This window comes from Heterodontus francisci, chromosome 15, assembly GCF_036365525.1.
Source record: "Heterodontus francisci isolate sHetFra1 chromosome 15, sHetFra1.hap1, whole genome shotgun sequence".
NCBI lineage: Eukaryota > Metazoa > Chordata > Chondrichthyes > Heterodontiformes > Heterodontidae > Heterodontus > Heterodontus francisci.
In genome coordinates this window covers 50,344,759-50,369,459 of record NC_090385.1, presented here as the reverse complement: position 1 = coordinate 50,369,459, position 24,701 = coordinate 50,344,759, and the positions used below count along the sequence as shown (strand labels likewise).

The window sequence follows — 24,701 nt, the reverse complement described above, 5'->3', positions numbered from 1 at the left end:
GCTGCAGCATAACCTCGCGGCTCTTAAACTCAATCCCCCTGTTAATGAAAGCCAACACACCAACACGCCTTCTTAACAACCCTATCAACTTGGGTGGCAACTTTGAGCGATCTATGGACATGGACCCCAAGATCCCTCTGTTCCTCCACACTACCAAGAATCCTGTCTTTAAGCCTGTATTCTGCATTCAAATTCGACCTTCCAGAATGAATCACTTCACACTTTTCCAGGTTGAACTCCATCTGCCACTTCTCAGCCCAGCTCTGCATCCTGTCAATGTCCCATTGCAACCTACAGCAGCCTTCCACACTATCCACAACTCCAGCAATCTTCGTGTCATCGGCAAACTTGCTAACCCAGCCTTCCACTTCCTCATCCAAGTCATTTATAAAAATCACAAACAGCAGAGGTCCCAGAACAGATCCCTGCGGAACACCACTGGTCACCCAGCTCCATGCTGAATACTTTCCATCTACTACCACCCTTTGTCTTCTATGGGCCAGCCAATTTTGTATCCAGACAGCCAACTTTCCCTGTATCCCATGCCTCCTTACTTTCTGAATGAGCCTACCATGGGGAACCTTATCAAATGCCTTGCTAAAATCCATATACACCACATCCACTGCTCTTCCTTCATCAATGTGTTTTGTCACATCTTCAAAGAATTCAATAAGGCTTGTGAGGCATGACCTGCCCCTCACAAAGCCATGCTGACTGTCTCTAATCAAACCATGCTTTTCCAAATAATCATAAATCCTGTCTCTCAGAATCCTCTACAATAATTTGCCCACTACTGACGTAAGACTGACTGGTCTATAATTCCCAGGGTTATCCCTATTCCCTTTCTTGAACAAGGGAATAACATTTGCCACCCTCCAATCATCCGGTACTACTCCAGTGGACAGTGAGGACGCAAAGATCATCGCCAAAGGCACGGCAATCTCTTCCCTCGCTTCCCATAATAACCTTGGGTATACCCCGTCTGGCCCCAGGGACTTATCTGGCTTAGTGGCAGGAGGCAGAGGGTGATGGTCAAGGGTTGTTTTGTGACCAGTGGTGTACCACAGGGATTGGTGCTGGGACCCTTGCTGTTTGTAGTGTATATTAATGATTTAGATGTGATCAGTAAATTCACAGATGACACGAGAATTGGTGGTGTGGTAAATAGTGAGGAGGAAAGCCTTAGATTACAGGACGATATAGATGGGCTGGTAAGATGGGCGGAGCAGTGGCAAATGGAATTTAATCCTGAGAAGTGTGAGATGATGCATTTTGGGAGGACTAACAAGGCAAGGGAATATACAATGGATGGTAGGACCCTAGGAAGCACAGAGGGTCAGATGGACCTTGGTGTACTTGTCCATAGATCACTGAAGGCAGCAGCACAGATAGATAAGGTGGTTAGGAAAGCATATGGGATACTTGCCTTTATTAGCCGAGACATAGAATATAAGAGCAGGGAGGCTATGATGGAGCTGTATAAAACACTAGTTAGGACACAGCAGGAGTACTGTCTACAGTTCTGGTCGCCACACTATAGGAAGGATGTGACTGTACTTGACGAGGTGCAGAGGAGATTCACCCGGATGTTGCCTGGGCTGGAGCAATTCAGCTATGAAGAGAGACTTGATAGGCTAAGGTTGTTTTCCTTACAGCAGAGAAGGTTGAGAGGAGACCTGATTGAGGTATACAAAATTATGAAGGGTATTGATCGGATAGATAGGAAGAAACATCTTCCCTTAGCAGATGGGTCAATAACCAGGGGGCATAGATTTGAGGTAAGGGGCAAGAGTTTTAGAGGGGATTTGTGGAAAAAAAAAAATTCACCCAGTGGGTGGTTGGAATCTGGAACACACTGCCTGAAGGAGTGGCAGAGGCAGGAACCCTCACAACATTTAAGTAGTATTTCAATGAACACTTGAAACGCCATAGCATTAAAGGCTACGTGCCAAGTGCTGGAAAATGGGATTAGAATAGATAGGTGCTTGATGGCCGGCACAGACACGATGGGCCAAAGGGCTTGTTCTGTGTTGTATAACTCTATGACTCTAACTGGGGAAAAGCCAATTTCAATGGGGTAAGAATGAAGCTGGGGCAAATAAACTGCAGTCAGAAATTGGCAGGAAAAACAGAAGCTGAACAATGGGCTACCTTCAAAGAAGAGATAATTCAGGCACAGTCAAGGTATGTTCCCTTGAAGGGGAAAGGTCGAACAAACAAATCCAGAGCTCCCTGGATGACAAAAGAGGTAGAGGTTAAGATGAAGAAGAAAAAGTGTGCTTATGACAGATGCCAGGTAGAAAATACTATTGAGAAACAGGCTGAATATAGAAAGTCCAGAGGGGAAGTGAGAAAGCAAATCAGAGGAGCAAAGAGAGAGCATGAAGAGAGACTAGCAGCTCGCATTAAAGGGAATCCCAAAGTTTTCTATAGACATAGAAATAGTAAAAAGGTGGTAAAAAGAGGAGTGGGGCCAATTAGGGACCATAAAGGGGATTTACACATGGAGATAGAGGGCATAGCTGAGTATTAAATGAATACTTTGCATCTGTCTTTACCAAGGAAGAAGATGCAACTCAGGCAATGGTGAAAGAGGAGGTAATTCAGACACTAGATGGGTTTAAAAATTGATAAAGAGGGCATATTAGATAGGCTGCCTGTACGTAAAGTAGATAAAGCACCAGGACCAGATGAGTTGCATCCATGTATACTGGGGGAAGTGAGGGTGGAAATTGCAGAAGCACTGGCCATAATTTTTCAGTCGTCCTTAGACTTGGGGTGGTGCCAAAGGACTGGAGAATTGCAAGCATTACTCCCTTGTTCAAGAAAGGGTGTAAAGATAAGGCCAGCAAGTACAGGCCAGTCAATTCAATTTCGGTGGTGGGGAAACTTCTAGAAAAAAATAATTCGGGACAAAATGAGTAGTCACGTGGACAAATGCGAATTAATTAAGGAAAGCCAGCATGGATTTCTCAAGGGAAGATTATATTTAACTAACTTGCTGGAGTTTTTTGAGGAGGTAACAGAGGGCTGATGAGGGCAATGTTGTTGATGTGATGTACATGGACTTTCAAATGGCACTTGATACAGTGCGACACAACAGACTTGTGAGCAAGATTATAGCTCATGGAATAAAATGGACAGTAGCAACATGGATACGGAATTGGCTGACTGACAGGAAACAAAGAGTATTGGTTAATGGATGTTTTTTGGGCTGGAGGCAGGTTTGTAGTGGAATTCCCCAGGGGTCAGTGTTGGGACCCTTGCTTTTCCTGATATATATAAATGACCTGGACCTTGGCGTATAGGGCACAATTTCAATGTTTGTAGATGACATGAAACTTGGAAGCATTGTGAGGAGGATAGTGTAGAACTCCAAAAGGAGATAGACAAGTTGGTGGAATGGGCAGACGGATGGCAAATGAGGTTCAATGCAGCGAAATGCGAAATGATTCATTTTGGTTGGAAGAACATGGAGAGACAATATAAAACAAATGGTCCAGGAGCAGGGGCACCTGGGTGTACATGTGCATAAGTGGCAGGACAGGTTGAGAGAGTGGTTAATAAAGCATACAATATCCTGGGGTCTATTAATAGGGACATAGAGTACAAGAGCAAGGAAGTTATGTCGAACTTGTATAAGACACTTGTTCGGCCTCAGCTGGAATATTGCGTCCAGTTCTGGGTGCACATTTTAGAAAAGACATGAGGGCATTGGAGCGAGTACAGAAAAGATTCACGAGAATGGTTCCAGGGATGAGGAACTTTAGTTATGAAGATAGATTGGAGAATTTAGGACTGTTTTCCTTGCAGAAGAGAAGGCAGAGAGGTGATTTGATAGAGGTATTCAAAATCATGAGGGGTCTGCACATAGAGGTATTCAAAATCATGAGGGGTCTGCACAGAGTAGAGAGAAACTGTTCCCGCTCATGAAAGGATCGAGAACCATGGGGCACAGATTTCAAGTATTTTGTAACAGAAGCAAAAGTGACATGGGGAAAAACTTTTTCAGGCAGCAAGTGGTTAGGGTCTGGAATGCACTGCCTGAGAGTGTGGTGGAGGCAGGTTCAATTGAAGCATCCAGAAGGGAATTAGACAGTTATATGAAAAGGCAGAACGTGCAGGGTCACAGGGAGAAGGCAGGGGAATGGAACTGAGTGAATTCCTCTTTCAGAGAGCTGATGCAGACACGATGGGGGCGAATGGCCTCGTTCTGCACTGTAACAATTCTGTGATTCAGTCCATGCTGTGTTTTTAATGCCCTCAGGGGTAACTAGGACCAGGCAATAATTGCTGCCTTGCAAATGCTACCCACATTCGAAGAAAAACAAATTAGTATAAAAATACCACTCCTTCAAACAACAATTTGCATTTATACAGCACCTTCAATGTAGTAAAATGACCCAAGGTGCTTCACACGTTATCAAATAAAATGTGACATAAGAACAAAAGAAATAGGAACAGGAGTAGACCATATGACCCCTCGAACCTGTTCTGCCATTCAATACAATCATGGCTGATCTTCTGCATCAACTCCTTAACCAGTTCCCTATATCAGCAACATAAGGAGATATTAGGACAAGTGACCAAATGCTTGGGAAAAGAGGTAGATTTTAGGGAACATCTTAAAAGAGGGGAAGCAGAGAGTAGGAGAGGTTTAGGAAAGGAATTCCAGAGTGTAGGGCCTCAGCAGATGAAGGCACAGCCACCAACAGTGGAATGATTAAAATTAGGTATGCACAAGAGGCCAGAAGTAGAAGAGTGCAGACAACTCATAGAGCTCGAGGAGGTTACAGAGATAGGGAGCGGTAAAGCCATTGAGGGATTTGAAAACAATTATGAGGATTTTAAATTCGAAGCATTGCCACATCAGCAGCCAAAGTACCACAGGGGCGATGGGTGAATGAGGCCTCCTACAAAACGTTGTTGAAGGATTAAAAGATGCTTTTCCTTTTCTTGAGTAAACATTTGCACTGGACAAAATTATGCCTCTTTCTCTGAATACCACTGTAAAATTGAATTTTGCTTTGATCCTAAAACTACCACATTTTGTATTAAAATCACTGCAATGGGAAAACCTGGGAAAGGAGGCACAGCTGAGTCAAGATGCCATTATAAGGAATGAGTGCCATTTTCACAAACACTTTTGAGTACAGTCACACTTTCCTCATTTTAACTTGAAGTGACATATAACGGGAAGTAAAGGTTTTCCTAAAGATCGGCAGCAGTAAAAACAGGAAATCGCTCATTACATAATAAATAAAAAAAATCTATAATGATCAGCTTTTACCAAAAGATTTGATGACTCATATCCAAGAACTTTAAGGAGATTTGAATAAATTTCCTGAACAGTAAGAAACCAGTCTTTTGCTACTTGTGGATGTCATTTGTTACCAGGCCACTGGATAGTTTCACAGATAGCAGCAATACTAACTGCCCATAGACAGTTCAGAAAGGCAGACTGTAGGCGTCACCACAATCTCCCCCATTCCTAACGTCTGGGCCAGATGTCTTGCATTACGTTGACACATCCTCTTTTGCTAAGATGGGAGGGTATTCGTTTCAATCACAATAAGGAAGTTAACCTCCATCCAGTCATTCTGCTTAAAAGCAAAGACTTCAAAGTTGGTACAATTCAGGAACAGAGTTTCTAACAGTACCATCTTGTAAAATACTTTTGCTCAATTCCTCCAATTTTCTCACTTACCTTCAGAAAGAACTGAGTAGAATATGGTTCTGTGTGCATTTGCAGCCCTCCAGTATCCTGACCAAGTGGCCATTCATCATGTGTGAATCTAGACAGTGAGTGTCATCAGGCTATTTCACTGAGAGGCATGATGCCTTAAGCTTACCCAATGTTCATTCTCCAGTAAGCATCACTGTTTAGCAATCTTGACTGAGAAATCTAATTGATTTTCCCTCCCCTATGTCAGGGTTGCCACTTCCATCCCAAGTAAAATCAGCTAATTCTGTAGACTAGTGACTGAATCTGGGAACTTCCTGACCTATATGGCAGAACTACTCACTGCCATTGGGAGAAGTCTACTTTGACATTACCTACCAATAAACACAAAAACACTTCTCAACTGAAAATTAACAGAGAAATAGGTTTTCAGTCAGTACATGAACAGCAGGTTAAAGATCTCCCGAGATGGTAGGTCTAAGGAAGAATTCAAGATGGTCTGCATGCTTCTAGCTAACATGCATACTTCATCTTATGATCTGAAATGTACTGCTTGAAAGAGTAGTCGAAGCAGATTCAACAGTAACTTTCTGAAGGGAACGGTATACTTGAAACAGAAAAGGCTGCAGAACTATGGGCAATTGGCAGAGGAGCGGGACTAATTGAATAGCGCTTTCAATGACACAATGGGCCGAATGATCTCCCTCTCTGCTATAAGATTCTATGATTAACATGCACTGACTGGACCTCAATTGTGTTTCAGCTAATTTACAGTCAACAACAAACCTCAAATCTTAAAGCCAGAAATTTGACTGTGATGAAGAAAAGCAGTCATATGAGTCACTCAGAACTCCACCAAACATAGTGATTTGAACATGAACTGTGATATGTGTAGCACAGCAAGTACGATTAAGGCAAACCATCTCAATACACCATCATCAATATAAAGATTAATCTCAAGCCAGCTTTTCTTCTGAATGGAACTGGTATTATCTGACATTTTTTTATTCCTCCATGGGATGTGGGCGTTGCTGGCTAGGCCAGCATTTATTACCCATCCCTAATTGCCCTTGAGAAGGTGGCGGTGAGCCGCCTTCTTGAACTGCTGAAGTCTATGTGGGGTAGGTACATCAACAGTGCTGTTAGGAAGGGAGTTCCAGGATTTTGACCCAGCGACAGTGAAGGAATGGCGATATAGTTTCAAGTCAGAATGATGTGTGGCTTGGAGGGGAACTTTCAGGTGGTGGTGTTCCCATGAATTTGCTGCTCTTGTCCTTGTAGGTGGTAGAGGTCGCGGATTTGGAAAGGTGCTGTCTAAGGAGCTTTGGCAAGTTGTTAATGGTACACGCTGTTGTCAATGTGCGTCGGTGGTGGAGGGAGAGAATGTTTGTGGATGGGGTGACAACCAAGCGAGCTGCTTTGCCCTGGATGGTGTTGAGCTTCTTGAGTGTTGTTGGAGCTGCACCTATCCAGGCAAGTGGAGAGTATTCCATCATACTCCTGACTTGTGCCTTATAGATGGTGGACAGGCTTTGAGGAGTCAGGAGGTGAGTTAGTCGCCGCAGGATTCCCTGCCTCTGACCTGCTCTTGTAGCCACAGTATTTATATGGCTACTCCAGTTCAGTTTCTGGTCAATGGTAACCCACAGGATATTGATGATGGGGGATTTAGTGATCGTAATGCCATTGAATGTCAAAGGGAGATGGTTAGATTTTCTCTTGTTTGAGATGCCACTTATCAGCCCAAGCCTGGATATGGTCCAAGTCTTGCTGCATTTCTACACGGACTGCTTCAGTATCTGAGGAGTCACGCATGGTACTGAACATTGTGCAATCATCAGCGAGCAACCCCACTTCTGACCTTATGATTGAAGGAAGGGCATTGATGAAGCAGCTGAAGATGGTTGGGCCTAGGACACTACCCTGAGGAACTCCTACAGTGATGTCCTGGAGCTCAGATGATCGACCTCCTACAACCACAACCATCTTCCTTTGTGCTAGGTATGACTCCAACCAGTGTGGAGTTTTCACCTGATTCCCATTGACTCCAGTTTTGCCATACTCAGTCAAATGCTGCCTTGATGTCAAGGGCAGTCACTCTCACCTCACCTCTTGAGTTAAGCTCTTTTGCCCATGTTTGAACCATGGCTGTAATGAGGTCAGGAGTTGAGTGGCCCTGGCGGAACCCAAACTGAGCATCAGTGAGCACATTATTGCGAAGCAAGTGCCGCTTGATAGGACTGTCAATGACCCCTTCCATTACTTTACTATGATTGAGAGTAGACTGAAGGGGCGGTAATTGGCCGGGTTAGATTTGTCCTACTTTTTGTGCACAGGACATACATGGGCAATTTTCCACATTGCCGGGTAGATGCCAGTGTTGTAGCTGTACTGGGAGAGCTTGGCTCGGGGCGCAGCAAGTTCTGGAGCATGCCTTCAGTGCTATTGCTGGAATGTTGTCATAGCCCATAGCCTTTGCAGTATCCAGTATCTTCAGTAGTTTCTTGATATCACATGGAGTAAATCAGATTGGCTGAAGACTGGCATCTGTGATACTGGGGGCCTCAGGCAGAGGCCGAGATGGATTACCCACTCGGCACTTCTGGCTGAAGATTACTGCAAATGCTTCAGCCTCATCTTTTGCACTGATGTGCTGGACTCCCCCATCATTGAGGATGGGGATTTTTGTGGAGCCATCTCCTCCAGTTCGTTGTTTAATTGTCCACCACCATTCACGACTGGATGTGGCTGGACTGCAGAGCTTAGATTTGATCCATTGGTTATGGGATTGCTTCGCTCTATCACATGCTGCTTACACTGTTTGGCACGCAAGTGGTTCTGGGTTGTAGCTTCACCAGGTTGACAGCTCATTTTGAGGCATGCCTGGTGCTGCACCTGGCATGCCCTTCTGCACTCTTCATTGAACCAGGTTTGATCCCCCGGCTTGATGGTAATGGTAGTGGGGGATATGCCGAGTCATGAGGTTACAGATTGTGGTTGAGTACAATTCTGCTGCTGCTGATGGCCCACAGCACGTCGTGGAGGCCCAGTCTTGCATTGCTAGATCTGTTTGAAATCTATCCCATTTAGCAGGGTGGTAGTGCCACAAAACACGATGGAGGGTATCCTCAGTGTGAAGACGGGACTTTGTCTCCACAAGGACTGTGTGGTGGTCACTCCTACCAATACTGTCATGGACAGATGCATCTGCGACAGGCAGATTCGTGAGGACGAAGTCAACTAAGTTTTTCCCTCACCACCTGCTGCAGACCCAGTCTAGCAGCTATGTCCTTTAGGTCTTGGCCAGCTCCGTCAGTAATGGTGCTACTGAGCCACTCTTGGTGATGGACAGTGAAATCCCCTACCCAGAGTACATTCTGTGCCCTTGCCACCCTCAGTGCTTCCTCCAAGTGGTGTTCAACATGGAGGAGTACTGATTCATCAGTTGTGTGGGGGGGGGGAGGGGGGGCAGTGGGTAGGTGGTATTCAGCTAGATGTTTCCTTGCCGATGTTTGACCTGATGCCATGAGACTTTGTGGTGTCCAGAATCGATGTTGAGGATTCCCAGGGCAACTCCCTCCCGCCTGTATACCACTGTGCAGCCACCTCTGTTGGGGATGTCCTGCTGGTGGGACATGACATACCCGGGCATGGTGATGGCAGTGCCTGGGACATTGCCTGTAAGGTATGATTCCGTGAATATGACAGGCTGCTGCTTGACTAGTCTGTGGGACAGCTCTCCCAACTTTGGCACAAGCCCCCAGATGTTAGCAAGAGGACTTTGCAGGGTCAACAGGGCTGCGTTTACCATTGTGATTTCCATTGCTGTGGGTCTGAAGTCACATGTAGGCCAGACCAGGCAAGGACGGCTGATTTTCTTCCCGAAAGGACATTGGTGAACCAGATTGTTTTTTACGGCCATCATTAGACTAGCTTTTAATTCCAGATTTATTAATTGAATTCAAATTACACCTTCTGCCATGGTGGGATTCGAACCCATGTCCCCAGAACAATACCCTGTGTCTCTGGGTTACTGGTCCAGTGACAATACCACTATGCCACCACTTCCCCGTTTGATCCTGATCTCATGTGTATGACAAGATGCTTAAAAAGCCAGTGTTTTCTGCTGTGAGTTTCTGTCAGCTCAGTCTGGTATTCCCAAGGCTAAAGAGGCAAAGACAGAAGGTGAGGCAAATCAAGAAACAGTTGAGCGATGCCAGCCTTGGGTTTTGAAAGCTTGTAAATTGTCGGAGGAAGTGAAGATTGAGGGAAGCAAGAAGTCCACAGTTTTGATGTACAGGGATACAATGAGTTAGAGCAGGAGTCTCTATTTCAATACAGTGAGGATACAGGGAGGATAAAGAGCATGTAGGCGGGCATATCTAGAGCATGGGAGAAACTAGAGAAAGTGGAAAGCAACAACAAATGGCACAAGTCAATTGACACCCACTGTAAAGAAACAATGGGGCTTGGATGTGATATCCTGCATATCGTTAACATGCCAATCAAATCAATAATCCTCCTCCCAAATTTAGCACAGTTTCACCCCTCCACACCATCCCCACAACACCCTCCTCCCCACCCATCCCAGGATTCCAAGAGCCTGATGATAGTCACTGTCAATGCTCAAAATGAATACTGGTCATTTGATTATCAAAGGGCTAACCACTCTAAGTGAAATGTACTTGAGCAAGAAGTAAGCCTTCAGCAGAAGTGTGGAGAAGATGGTACATGGAGTAGACTTTCAGCACCATCAGTTCAAATTTTGTTTGCACTGTTTTAGCACCGATTTGAATCTGAAGTGCTAATAGCACAAAATGGCATGGTTCCTTTCTCCGCCTTCTTTTGCATACTATTATGAAATTCCTGCCCAATTCAGGTGAGAGCTTCAAACGTCAGCCGCAGGCCTGACTGGAAGATCAAGGAGGACAGTCCTGGTAGACCCATCGTTTCAGCCTGTTCCTGCTCCGCTGAACATATTTCTTCCCACCTTGACTATTTTTTCTCCCTCGGTCCAGTCGCTTCCCACCTACATCCGTGACTCTTCTCATGCCCTACGTTATTTCGAGAATTTCTCGTTTCCTGGCCCTAACTGCCTCCGTTTCACCATGGATGTCCAATCTCTCTATGCATCCATCCTCCACCAGGACGGTCTCAGGGCTCTCCGCTTCTTCCTTGAAGAGGCTCAACTGGTCCCCATCCACTACCACCCTCCTCCACCTGGCTGAACTTGTTCTCACATTGAACAACTTCTCCTTCAACTCCACTCACTTCCTCCAAATTAAAGGTGTTGCTATGGGTACCTGCATGGGTCCTATGCCTGTCTTTTTATGGGCGATGTCGAATATTCCTTGTTCCAGTCCTACTCAGGCCTCCTTCCCCAACTCTTTTTCCAGCATATTAATGACTATCAGTGCAGTTTCCTGCTCTCGCCCCAAACAGGAAAACCTCATCAACTTTGCTCCAATTTCCATCCTTTACTCCCCTTCATATGGTCCATCTCTGACACTTCCCTTCCTCGACTTCTGTCTCCATCTTTAGGTATAGGCTGCCCAATAATATTCATTATAAGCCCATTGACTCCCACAGCTATCTTGACTACACTTCCTCACACCCTGCCTCTTGTAAGGACTCCATTCCATTCTCCCAGTTTCTCCGTCTCCGACCCATCTGTTCAGATGATGCAACCTTCCACAACAGCGCTACTGATATGTCTTCCTTTTTCCTCAACTGAGGATTCCCCCCCCCCCACTGTGGTTGACAGGGCCCCTGTGACCAACCCATTTCCTGAGCTTCTGCCTTCATCTCTTCCCCTCCCTCCCAGAAGTGTGACAGGGTTCCCTTGTCCTCACTTTTCACCCCACCAGCCTCCACATCCAAAGGATCATCCTCTGCCATTTCCACCACCTCCAGCGTGGTGCCACCACCAAACACATATTCCCCTCCCCCGTCAGTATTCAGGAGGGACTGTTCCCTTCTCAACACCTTGGTCCACTCCTCCGTCAATCCAGACACCTCGTCCCCTTCCCACAGCACCTTCCCATGCAGTCGCAGGAGGTGTGATACCTGTTCTTTTAAATCCTCTGTCCTCATCATCCAAGGCCTCAAATACTCCTTCCAGGTGAAGCAGCGATTTACTTGTACTTCTTTCAATTTAGTATACTGTATTCTCTGATCACAATGCAATCGCCTCTACACTGGGGAGAGCAAACGCAAATTGGGTGAGCGTTATGCAAGCTTGACCCCAAGTTTTCAATCACTTTCATTTGAATTCAGCACCCTGGTCTCATGCCCACATTTCTCCCCTTGGCCTGCTACAGTGTTTCAACAAAGCTCAATGTAAGCTTGAGGAACAGTACCTCATCTTCTGATTAGGCACTCCACAGCCTTCTGGACTCAACATTGAGTTCAACAATTTCAGAGCATTACTGCCATGTTTCAAAAAAAAAAAAAAAAAATTTTTTTTTACATTTTTTTAAACCTTTGGCCTGTCTTAAACTTGTTTTTTTCATGCTTTTGTTTTCAGACACACTGTTCATTTCTGCCATTAATATTCTCTCTGAACTCATGCTTTGTCTTTTACCACTACTATTAGCACTCCCTTTGCCTTTGTTCCGTGACATCTTGGCCATTTAATCTCTCCTGACCTCGGCCCTATCACACACCTTTCCTTTTGTTCTTCTTGTCACTTGCTCAAACCTTTTTACATTTCCAACTTTTGCCAGTTCTGATGAAAGGTCACAGACCAGAAACATTAACTCTGTTTCTCTCTCCACAGATGCTTGCAGACCTGCTGAGTATTTCCAGCACTTTCTGTTTTTAGATCAAGAAGGGCCTTAAATCCATGGGAAGCCAGTAGAAATCAACTCCATTGGAATTTATGACCTCTAGTATCCCTTAGCTCCAGATCAGGGCACTACGCAGATGAAAAATAGCCCTTAAATAAGACAACATTCTCTGAGTGTGACCATGAGGCATTATTCCCCGCCATCCTTCCCAACCCCTCTGAAACATTTGATATAGTTAAATGTCTCTCTTCCAATGTCCAGTTCAGTGGAACTACCCTCACCTGATTCCTACTACCTATTATATTGCAAGTATATTTCCAGCTTCATCTGCAGACATGAATCAGCTTCCATATGCATGATGATGATATCCATTCTGTCTCTCCAACAGCTCTCCATCGCTGCCTCTGTGTTGTCAGACTGCTGGTCTTACATTCACTCTTGGATGAGCCGCAATTTCCTCCAGTTAAACATTGTGAAGAATGAAACCGTTTTTTTTTCCCCCCTGCCACAAGCTCCCTAACACTTTCCAATTATCCCAAACCCTGCCCTGTTACTGTCTCTGACTGAACCGAACTGTTTGCAACCCCCACAACCTATTTGACTAAAAGCTCAGCTTCCAACCTGTATCCTCAGCATCATAAAGTCTGCTTACATCCCCGCTATAACACTCTCTACTTTCAGCCAGCCGTGAACTTGGCTGGGAGAGAGAGGAAAAGGAGGAAATTTTGGAGAGGAAAATCTGTCAGTGAAGGTGATCAAACAATTTCCACAAAATCACAGTGGGGAAAAGACAGCCACAAATACCTCACCTACCTTTTGTAAGCTATGAGTCAGCCACAACTAGGAACCCATTCAGCTTCATTTGCAGAAAATGCGCATTCACTGAACAAGGGGACTACTTATTCCAAAGACTGGTGATTCTCGGTGAGCAGAAAATCCACCTAACATCTTAACCTACTTCTATGCTTATGCAACTCATATCCTTGGTCCTTTACACCCTATCTAACTTAAATAGCCCACCCATTTAGACCAAATATAATCCTTTCATTATCTTAAAAGCCTCAATCAAATTTCCTTAAAATCTACACTTTGCTAGAGTAAAAAAGACACAGCTCTCTCAGCCTATCAAGGTAACTGAGAGACTTTAAACTAAGTATCAAACTTTTCAGGGCCTCTATATAATTTAACATGCAAAGGGACCAAAACTGGAAATAGTATTCTAGACAAAGCCTAACCACTGTTTTGGCAATTACACATTCTTTAGGCCCAATCATCTTGTTTTCACCATGGAGTTACAATCCCATTACACCCCCATCCTTTGCGTACAAAACTTGTGCTCCAAGCAAGCTTTTGACTACCAGACACTGTTTTGTCCTGATTTTAGTGACAGTGTTTCAGCTCATATTATTGTGACGAAGAGTTTTTCCCCATTTAGGTTTTGGGCATCATTTTTTGCGCTTTTCTGATCTTACCTGTATTCTTTGGTGTATTCAAAATCTTGTTTATTATGTGCTGGTTTGAGAAAATTGCACTCAATAATTCCAATTACACCAACGCCACATCCTCTGCTGGTTGACTAGAGAAAAAAATGCAAGCACAATGATTGGTTTATTGTTTTATGCAGTTGATGTTTTTCAGGTGCATTGTCCTCTCCAAAAATAAAGTTAATCCTTACTTAAAATAGCTTTTATGGGGAATTATTCTGCTGTTCTATCCAGAACCTGGTGCTCAAGGAACTTATAATTCTGAGTCACCATTTATGAAGTCAGACATTCCTTGTCCTTTTCTTTTGCATTACATACATTGTTTCTGCAGGCATCTAGCTTCATGTCAACTCTAAATCCACGCTTTTTTAGAGAAAGGCATATGAAGCTGTGCAGATGGTCTACTGGGTTCAGAGATTGAATCAGGATTGAAGTTTGAAGAAGCACTAAGCCACACAGACCAAAAGGCTGCAGGTTCATTTCCTGGCCTGTGTTAGCCGGCTTCAACTCAGCAACAAGTTGCAATGCTATAATTGATCTCAACACTTCAGGTTTAAAAAGAAAGGTCAACTGTATGGTGTTGGTCAAGTACAAGATGGAGTTCCAATGTTGAAGGTTGACTGACATTCACTGGGCCGCGTCATATACCATAAATGGGTATTTTGGCAAGTTACTGGAACATTTAACTGTCCATGGAAATGTAACCCAGCAAGAATCATCACCACCAGATCATCAAATGGTAAAAAAAAAACAATTTCAGCAGGCAAGATGTGTATTCAATTGATTTCATTCCAAACTAGGTGAATATTAAATCCTTACCTTTATCTGGCATCCTACTTTCTCATAGGATTTGATGAGCCGATTTTTGTTGTACATCATTATCCCATAGTGCTCTTGGTTTTTGCAGTTAAAACCAAAGGTTATTTTTACACGTTTATTCTAATTAAATCATTAAGGTAAAGAACATATTAGATATGGAATAAAAAATGAGCTTGAGCACCAAACTATCTAACTATAGGTGCCTTATCCCTGCTGCATTTGCAAAGTAAATCACATTGAGGATTTATTTACAGGATTTTTTTTACAATAGTGATTCAATTTTGCAGCATGCTTTGAGTAACAAAATAAAAGATTGCTAAAAAAATTACATTATTCAGAAGTATTTTTGATCCATGTTTGGTTAATAGCAATGCTTTGTGCATGAGATGCTCTGGTATTATTAGTAATAAATCAAGCAGTGCATTTCAATGAAGCAGAACTGACATCTGGTTATTTCCTCTGCTGAAATGAACAATTTTAATTACGGAGACCGGAATTGGAATCGGTAACTTTCTGTTTGGAATGGAATTACAATTAATTCCTAGCTGGCAATAGAATTGTCAACATCAGTGACTCTCTGGTTAGGAGGCTAAGATATTAATGAGCCAGGCCACCATGACGAGACATTAAGCAATTCACTAATTGTTGTTTGATTGCATTTCTATGGAACATCTTGGGATGTGCAAGTGCAAGTTATTGCAATAACCCATCTCATATATATGCATATCCACTATGATAGGAATAATTCTATTTTTGTGAGCCTAGCATGAAGTGCCTGCTGAGAAAACACACTTGGGAGAAGGGGAAGTCAGTTTGGTTTACAGGCAGGCTGGTCAATCCCTGAATAGGGCAAGAGTTGGACAGATCACCCTTCCATTTCCTTTGAAAGCAAGCAGAGAAAAGAAGATATTTATATGCAGTCTGTCAACTGGCAAGGTCTGAGAAAAAAGCTTGGCATAGTGAGGGAAACTCATTCATCTCAAGCACAGAGCTGGTCAGAACCAGAAGACTAACCAGGAAAAGCTAAGGGAGCCCACTAATCTGGATAATTTGCCCTATTTTTAGAATTTTTGTTTTTCTAAAGTTTAGTAAGGTCATGTTTCATTATAACTGCTACGCTGTACATTAACTTTTTTTTTATTCATTCATGGGATGTGGGCGTTGCTGGCCAGGCCAGCATTTATTGACCATCCCTAATTGCCCTTGAGAAGGTGGTGGTGAGCTGCCTTCGTGACCCTCTGCAGTCCATCTGGAATAGGTACACTCACAGTGCTATTAGGAAGGGAGTTCCAGGATTTTGACTCAGTGACAGTGAAGGAATGGCGATATTGTTCCAACAGGATGGTGTGTGACTTGGAGGGGAACTTGCAGGTGGTGGTGTTCCATGCATTTGCTGCCCTTGTCCTTCTAGTAGGTAGAGGTCGCGGGTTTGGAAGGTGCTGTCTAAGGAGCCTTGGTGCATTGCTGTAATGCATCTTGTAGATGGTACACACTGCTACCACTTCGTGTTGGTGGTGGAGGGAGTGAATGTTTGTGGATGGGGTGCCAATCAAGCGTGCTGCTTTGTCCTGGATGGTGTCGAGCTTCTTGAGTGTTGTTGGAGCTGCACCTATCCAGGCAAGTGAAGAGTATTCCATCACACTCCTGACTTGTGCCTTGTAGATGGTGGACAGGCTTTGGGGAGTCAGGAAGTAAGTTACTCGCCGCAGGATTCCTAGCCTCTGACCTGCTCTTGTAGCCACAGTATTTATATGGCTACTCCAGTTTAGTTTCTGGTCAATGGTAGCCCCTAGGATGTTGATAGTAGGGGATTCAGCGATGGTAATGCCATTGAATGTCAAGGGGAGAAGGTTAGACTCTCTCTGGTTGGAGATGGTCATTGCCTGGCACGTGTGGACAAATGTTACTTGTCACTTATCAGCCCAAGCCTGGACATTGTCCAAGTCTTGCTGCATTTCTACATGGACTGCTTCAGTATCTGAGGAGTTGCAAATGGTGCTGAACATTGTGCAATCATCAGCGAACACCGCCACTTCTGACCTTATGATTGAAGGAAGGTCATTGATGAAGCAGCTGAAGATGGTTGGGCCTAGGACACTACCCTGAGGAACTCCTACAGTGATGTCCTGGAGCTCAGATGAGTGGCCCTGGCGGAACCCAAACTGAGCGTCACTGAGCAGGTTATTGCTAAGCAAGTGCCGCTTGATGGCACTGTTGATGACACCTTCCATCACTTTACTGATGATTGAGAGTAGGCTGATGGGGCGGTAATTGGCCGGGTTAGACTTGTCCTGCTTCTTGTGGACAGGACATACCTGGGCAATTTTCCACATTGCAGGGTAGATGCCAGTGTTGTAGCTGTACTGGAACAGCTTGGCTAGGGGCACGGCAAGTTCTGGAGCACAGGTGCTTTCAGTACTATTGCCGGAACATTGTCAGGCCCCATAGCCTTTTCAGTATCCAGTGCCTTCAGTCGTTTCCTGATATCACATGGAGTAAATCAAATTGGCTGAAGTCTGGCACCTGTCATCTCCTCTGGAGGAGGCCGAGATGGATCATCAACTCGGCACTTCTGGCTGAAGATTGTTGCAAATGCTTCAGCCTTATCTTTCGCACTGATGTGCTGGACTCCCCCATCATTGAGGATGGGGATATTTGTGGAGCCACCTCCTCCAGTTAGTTGTTTAATTGTCCACCACCATTCACGGCTGGATGTGGCAGGACTGCAGAGCTTAGATCTGATCCGTTGGTTATGGGATCGCTTAGCTGTCTATCGCATGCTACTTACGCAGTTTGGCATGCAGATAGTCCTGTGTTGTAGCCTCACCAGGTTGACATCTCATTTTGAGGTATGCCTGGTGCTGCTCCTGGCATGCCATCCTGCACTCTTCATCGAACCAGGGTTGGTCTCCTGGCTTGATGGTAATGGTAGAGTGGGGGATATGCGGGGCCATGAGGTTACAGATTGTGGTTGAGTACAATTCTGCTGCTGCTGATAGCCCACAGTGCCTCATGTCTGCAGAATAAAGCAGTTTAAAGATTTTTTTATCTGGCCTTGTTTCACTAAAATGCCTTCAGTTTACCTACTGGGTAGATGAGAGAAGCATGTGAGGGCACATGTGAAAGACACAAAATACAGTTCAGCTCAAAAGGGTACTTTTCTTACACCCCCAGGTTATATGGAAATAAAACTCTCTTCCAACTGATAGAACTGCACTTACAAAATCTCAATTATCTAGCCTTTGGCTCTCTGTTCATCACATTTCTTCAGCAGCTACTGATTTGCTCAGCCACATTTAAATCAATACACTCTCTCATGCTGGTCCTTTCTCCTGGTGCAGCCTTCATCTCTGATCCCTTAAGTCCAAGGGATACAGACTGGAACGTATATGGCAGACAACTGGGTAAGCCATTCATTGCCAGATCTGGCTAGAACACACAAAGCACTATCTGGCCCTGCTCTCGCCTTCCAAAACTCACTATCCCAGGATAATCCTTAGTGTTGAATTTGACCCCAAGACGAGCTTCCGATCACCAACCCAGGCCATCACTAAGACTGTCTATTTATATCTCTGTAACATCACTCAAACTCTATCCCTGCCTCAGTTCATCTGCTGCTGAAACCCTCATCCATGACTTTGTTGCCTTTAGAGTTAATTAGTCTGTTGCACTCCTGGCCAGCTTCTCATCTTCCAACCTGTTTAAACTTAAGCTCATCCAAAGCTCTGCTGCCTGTATCCGAGCTCACACCAAGAACCGTTCACCCATCTCATGTGCTCGCTGGCCTACATTAGCTCCCAGTTAAACAACACTTCAATTTTAAAAATCTCATCCTTGTTTTCAAATTGGTCCAGAGTCTCACCAGTCCCCATCTCTGTAGCCAGCTTCTTTTGTCTACTGCAAAACATCTTAAAACCCTCACCTCCACAGTAAGTGCAAGGAGCTCATAGACTTCTTGGTCACTAAGATCAAGACCATCTGTTCTGCCTCTGCCGTTTCCCTCTCTTCCACTAGCCCACCAGGCCAAATTTTCTTCAAGGTGTCGTGCTCCCCTTCCCTAGCCCTGAAATTAAATTTAGTTTAGATTAGTTGTACAGCACTGAAACAGGCCCTTCGGCCCACCGAGTCTGTGCCGACCATCAACCACCCATTTATACTAATCCCATATTCCTACCACATCCCCACCTGTCCCTATATTTCCCTACCACCTACCTATACTAGGGGCAATTTATAATGGCCAATTTACCTATCAACCTGCAAGTCTTTTTTTGGCTTGTGGGAGGAAACCGGAGCACCCGGAGAAAACCCACGCAGACACAGGGAGAACTTGCAAACTCCACACAGGCAGTACCCAGAATTGAACCCGGGTCGCTGGAGCTGTGAGGCTGCGGTGCTAACCACTGCGCCACCCTTTCTTTCTCTAGTTTCACTCCTTTCCCCCCACATGCCCTCTCTGAGTTCATCTTGTCATGAGACCCACCTCCTGCTCCCTTGCCCCTATTCTCATTAAACTGCTGACCACCTAACTTCCCCTCCTGATACCTACGTTAGCAGATATTAATGGTTTTCTCTGTTCGGGTGCTGTCCCTCTCTTTAAATCTGCTGCCATCAACTCCTCTTGAAAAAAATCTAACCCTTGACCCCATCCATCGTGCAAGCTACCACCCCATCTCCAACCTCTCTTTCCTCTCCAAAGTCCTTGAAGGCTTTGTCATCAACGTACCCTGTAACTTTTGTTTTGTAATTCATGTCCGATTTGTTTAAGTGTGCGAGCTCTTTAAATTACTTTGGCAGCCGCATATGCATGTAAACTTAAAGGGGGTGACATGTGCGAAGCCTGTGCGGAAACTTTCAGGTTGCTGCACAGCCTAGAGGGAGCATTGGTTGTCGCCTCTCAAATCCGTACCCATCTTTCCCAGAATTCTGTATCAATCCCTCCAATTAGGCTTCTACCCATACCTCAGAACTGAAACAGCTCTTATCAAAGTCATAAATGACATCCTATATGACTGTGACAAAGGCAAATTATCCCTTCTCGATCTGTCTGCAGTCTTTTACACGAATGACCACGCCATCCTCCTCCAACGCCTCTCCAATGTTGTCCAGCCAGGTGGAACTGCACTCGCCTGGTTCCATTCTTATATATCTAATTGTAGCTAAAGTATCACTTGCAATGGCTTCTCTTCCTGCTCCCGCAAAGTTACCTCTGGTGTCCCCCAAGAATCCATCCTTGGCCCCCTCCTATTTCTCATCTACATATAGGCCCTCAGCAACATCATGTGAAAACACAGCATTAGCTGGATGAGCAGAAATTTCCTCCAAATAAACGTTGGGAATACTGAAGCCATTGTCAAACTCTGTTGCCTAGCTACTGACTCCATCCCTCTCCCTGGTAAGGGTCTGAGACTAAACCAAACCGTTCGCAACCTTGATGTCATATCTGAACCCAAGATGAGCTTTTGACCACGCTATCACTAAGACTGCCTATTTCCAACTCCACAGCATAGCCTGACTTCATCCCCAACTCAGCTTATCTGCTGCTGAAACCCTCAACCATGCCTTTGTTACCTCTGGACCTGACTATTCCAACGTAATCCGGGCTGGTCTCCCACATTCTATCCTCTGTAAAGTTGAGGTCAGCCAAAACTGTGGTGTCCATGTCCTTACTTGCACCAATTCCCGTTCACCTATCATCCCTATGTTCGCTGACCTACATTGGCACCCCATCAAGCAATGCCTTGATCTTAAAATTCTCATTTTGTTTTCAAATCCCTTCAGGGCCGCGTCCCTTGCTATCTCTTTTAATCTCCTCCAGGACAACAATGCTCCTAAAGATCTGCGCTCATTTAATCTAGACTCTTGAGCATTCCCGATTTTAATTGGCTCCACCACTGGTGGCCGTGCTGTCAGTTGCCTAGACCCCAAGCTCTGGAATTTCCTGCCTAAACCTCCCTCCCTCTCTTTCCTCCTTTAAGACACTCCGTAAAACCTACCTCTTTGACCAAGCTTTTGTCTCCTTATGCGGCTCAGCGTCAAATTTTATTCAAAAACACTTCTGTGAAGGACCTTGGAAGTTTTATTATGCTAACAACAATTTATATATATATATAGCATCTTTAACATAATAAAACGTCCCAAGACACTTCACAGGAGCATTATAAAACAAACTATGATAGAGAACCACAAAGGAGATATTAGGTCAGATGACAAAAAAAGCTTGGTCAAAGAGGTAGGTTTTAAGCAGTGTCTTGAAGGAGGAGAGGTACAGAAGCAGAGAGATGTTGGGAGGGTATTCCAGAGTTCAAGGTCTAGGCAACTGACCACATGGCCCCCAATGGTGAAGCAATTAAAATCAGGGATTTAAAAAAAAAATTCATTCATGGGGTGTGGCTGTCACTGGCTAGGCCAGCACTTATTGCCCATCCCCAATCGCTTGCTAGACCATTTCAGAGGGCATTTAAGAGTCACATGTAGGCCAGACCAGGTAAGGACAGCAGATTTCCTTCCCTAAAGGACATTAGTGAACCAGATGGGTTTTTACAACAATCGACAATTGTTTCATCATAACATTAGACTAGCTTTTTTAATTCCAGATGTATTAACTGAATTCAAGTTTCACCAACTGCCATGCTAGGATTCGAACCCATGTCCCCAGAGCATTAGCCTAGGTCTCTGGATTACTAGTCCAGTGACATTATTCATTATGCCACAGCCTCCCCCAATGCTCAACAGGCCAAAATTAGAGGAGCGCAGATATCTCGGAGGGTTATGGGGCTGCAGACATTACAGAGATAGGGAGGTGCAAGGCCATGGAGGGATTTGAAAACAAGGATGAGATTTTTAAAATCAAGACGTTGCTTGGCCAGGAGCCAATGTAGGTCAGCGAACGCAGGGGTGATAGGGGAATGGGACTTGGTGTGAGTTAAGACATAGGCAGCAATTTTGGATGACCTCAAATTTACAGAGGGTAGAATGTAGGAGACCAGCCAAAAGTGAGTTGAAATAATCAAGTGTAGAGGTAACAAAGGCATGAATGAGGGCTTCATCAGGAGATGAGCTGAGACAGGAGCAAAGTTGGGCGATACTACAAAGATGGTCTTAATGATGGCACGAATATGAGGTTGAATGTTCATCTCAGGGTCAAATGTGACACCAAGGTTGCGAAAAGATTGGCTTAATGTCAGACTGTTGCCAGGGAGAGGGATGGAGTCGGCAGCTGGGGAACAGAGTTTGGAGCAGGGACTGAAAACATTGGCTTCAGTTTTCCCAATATTTAATTGGAGGAAATTTTTGCTCATCCAGTCCTGGATGTCAGATAAGCAATCTGACAATTTAGAAATATTGGAGGAGTTGAGAGAGTTGGTGGTGAGGTAGAGCTGGGTGTCGTCGGCATACAAGTGAAAACTAATGCTATGCTTTTGGATAATGTTGACAAGGGGCAGAATGTAGACAAGAAATAGGAGGGGGCCAATAGATCCTTGGGGGACACCAGAGGTAACGGTGTGGGAGCAGGAGGAGAAGCCATTGCAAGTGATACTCTGGCTATGATTAGAGAGATAAGAATGGAATAAGGTGAGAGCAGTTCCACCCAGCTGGATGATAGTGGAGAGGTGTTGGAAGAGGATGGCATGGTCAACCATGTCAAAGGCTACAGACAGGTTGAGAAGAAAGAGGAGGGAAAGCTTACCTTTGTCAGTCACGTAGGATGTCATTTGTGACTTTGATGAAAGCTGTTTCGGAACTGTGGCATGGGTGGAAACCTGACTGGAGGGATTCAAACACAGAAAGCATAAAGGCATGATATAAATGCTAGTTGCTGCTGTCGCATCTGCTGACCATTGCCTCAGCGTCCCATGTTGGTGGTAGGTAGCATATCTGAGACGACCCTCAAGCAACACATTCGCTAGGATTATGAGAAAATGTTAAAACAGAAACAATGTTCCAAGATATGCACACATTCAAAGAACAAAGAAAATTACAGCACAGGAACAGGCCCTTCGGCCCTCCAAGCCTACGCCGATCCAAATCCTCTATCTAAACCTAGACAGACAGACAGACATATCCTGAAACAGGCAATCCTATCCTGCTTATCAGATAAATTAGAAAGCTACAAGGGTCTCTGTCTAACCTGTATCTGTAGATTTGTTGTGTATGAGGTAGAATTAAGGTTCTGTTTAGTGGCAGTGAAAAGGGGGAATTAAATGGGATTTTACTAATAATCAAGGCTGAAACACTAGCACTTATATAAAACTTGCATCAACAGGACACAAGAACAGGCAAGGGTATTGGTTAACATTTTATAACAGGGTGCCCTTTGTTCTGCTGTGCTTAGGGTTCTGAAATAAACAATTTGCTCAGCCACAATATAAGGGATACAAAAATCTGTTGACAATGGCAAATTGCATGATTGCCATAAGGAATGCCAGAATGTTTTTTTTTTATTCTTTCACAGGATGTAGGCATCTCTGGCTAGGCCAGCATTTACTGTCCATCCCTAATTGCCTTTGAGAAGGTGGTGGTGTGCCGCCTTCTTGAACCGCTGCAGTCCATGTGGTGTAGGTACACCAACAGTGCTGTTAGGAAGGGAGTTCCAGGATTTTGACCCAGTGACGGTGAAGGACCGGCGATATAGTTGCAAGTCAGGATGGTGTGTGGCTTGGAGGGGAACTTGAAGGTGATGGGGTTCCCATGCACCTGCTGTCCTTGTCCATCTAGGTGGCAGAGGTCGTGAGTTTGGAAGGAGCTTTGGTGATTGGTGCAGTGTACCTTGTAGTGGAGGGAGTGAATGCTGAAGGTGGTGGATGGGGTGCCAATCAAGTGGGCTGCCTTGTTCTGGATGGAGTCGAGCTTCTTGAGAGGTGTTGGAGCTGTACTCATCCAGAAAAATGGAGAATATTCCATCACACACCTCACTTGTGCCCTGTAGAGGCTTGACAGGCTGTGGGGAGTCAGGTGGTGAGTTACTCGCCGCAGAATTCACAGCCTCTGACCTGCTCTTGTAGCCACAGTACCTATATGGCTGGTCCAGTTCAGTTTCTGGTCAATGGTAACCCCCAGGATGCTGATAGTAGGGGATTCAGTGATGGAAATGTAATTGAATGTCAAAAGGAGATGGTTGGATTCTCTCTTGTTAGAGATAGTCATTGCTTGGCACTGAAGTGGCAAGTTACATTCGTACCACACATCAGCCCAAGCCTGAATGATGTCCAGGTCTTGCTGGATATGGACATGGACTGCCTCAGTAACGGAGGAGTCGTCAATGGTGCTGAACATTGTGCAATCATCAGCAAACATCCCCACCTCTGACCTTATGATGGTGGGATGAAACAGTTGAAGGTGGTTGGACCTAGGACACTACCCTGAAGAACTCCTGCAGTGATGTCCTGGGACTGAGATGATTGACCTCTAACAAACACAACTATCTTCCTTTGTGCAGAGAAGTACTCAATTTTCTCCAGATCTTGTGCAACGTACTGCAGTACAAGGTATGGAGAAAATGGAATTCTTCTCTGCAGCCATACACATGAATAGATGGTCCAGCCTCCAGATAATACTGCAGTTATGCAGAGTTCATAGAACCTTGACCAACTGGAAAGTTAATTTCTCTCTCTACCTCTGGCTTCCATTCTGACCAGCAAGTTCTATACATCTGTGTGCTTATAGGTCATCCACAGTCCAATGTCAATACTAGAGCTACTCCTTGTCCATCTTAGTGCAGTTAGTTTAAAGGGCTATCCCAATGTGTGAAGCAGCACTGCTTATCCTCGGAACAATGCCACAGAATTGAAATTGGCTGAGGAATGGGCCACACTGGAACACAGAATGAGCTGTCTTGTGAAAACTGGAGATAGGTGTATTGGCAGCAAATCAAAGGTAGACGCATGTGAGGGGGAAAGCAGAGGGACCCTTTTAAGCAAAATCAGAGGC

General features: G+C 44.8%; 1 protein-coding gene across 1 annotated transcript in view; it reads right to left on the bottom strand.

Annotated features, from left to right (window-relative positions):
- LOC137377417 (MORC family CW-type zinc finger protein 3-like) overlaps positions 1-24,701 on the bottom strand; it is a 120,989-nt gene that overhangs the window by 73,556 nt on the left and 22,732 nt on the right. The window contains exons 4-5 of the mRNA XM_068046997.1: positions 14,775-14,894; positions 13,944-14,047 (exon numbers count right to left, since the gene is read on the bottom strand). Of these exons, the coding sequence (XP_067903098.1) occupies positions 13,944-14,047; positions 14,775-14,894 (224 nt within the window). The remainder of the gene's footprint in view (positions 1-13,943; positions 14,048-14,774; positions 14,895-24,701) is intronic.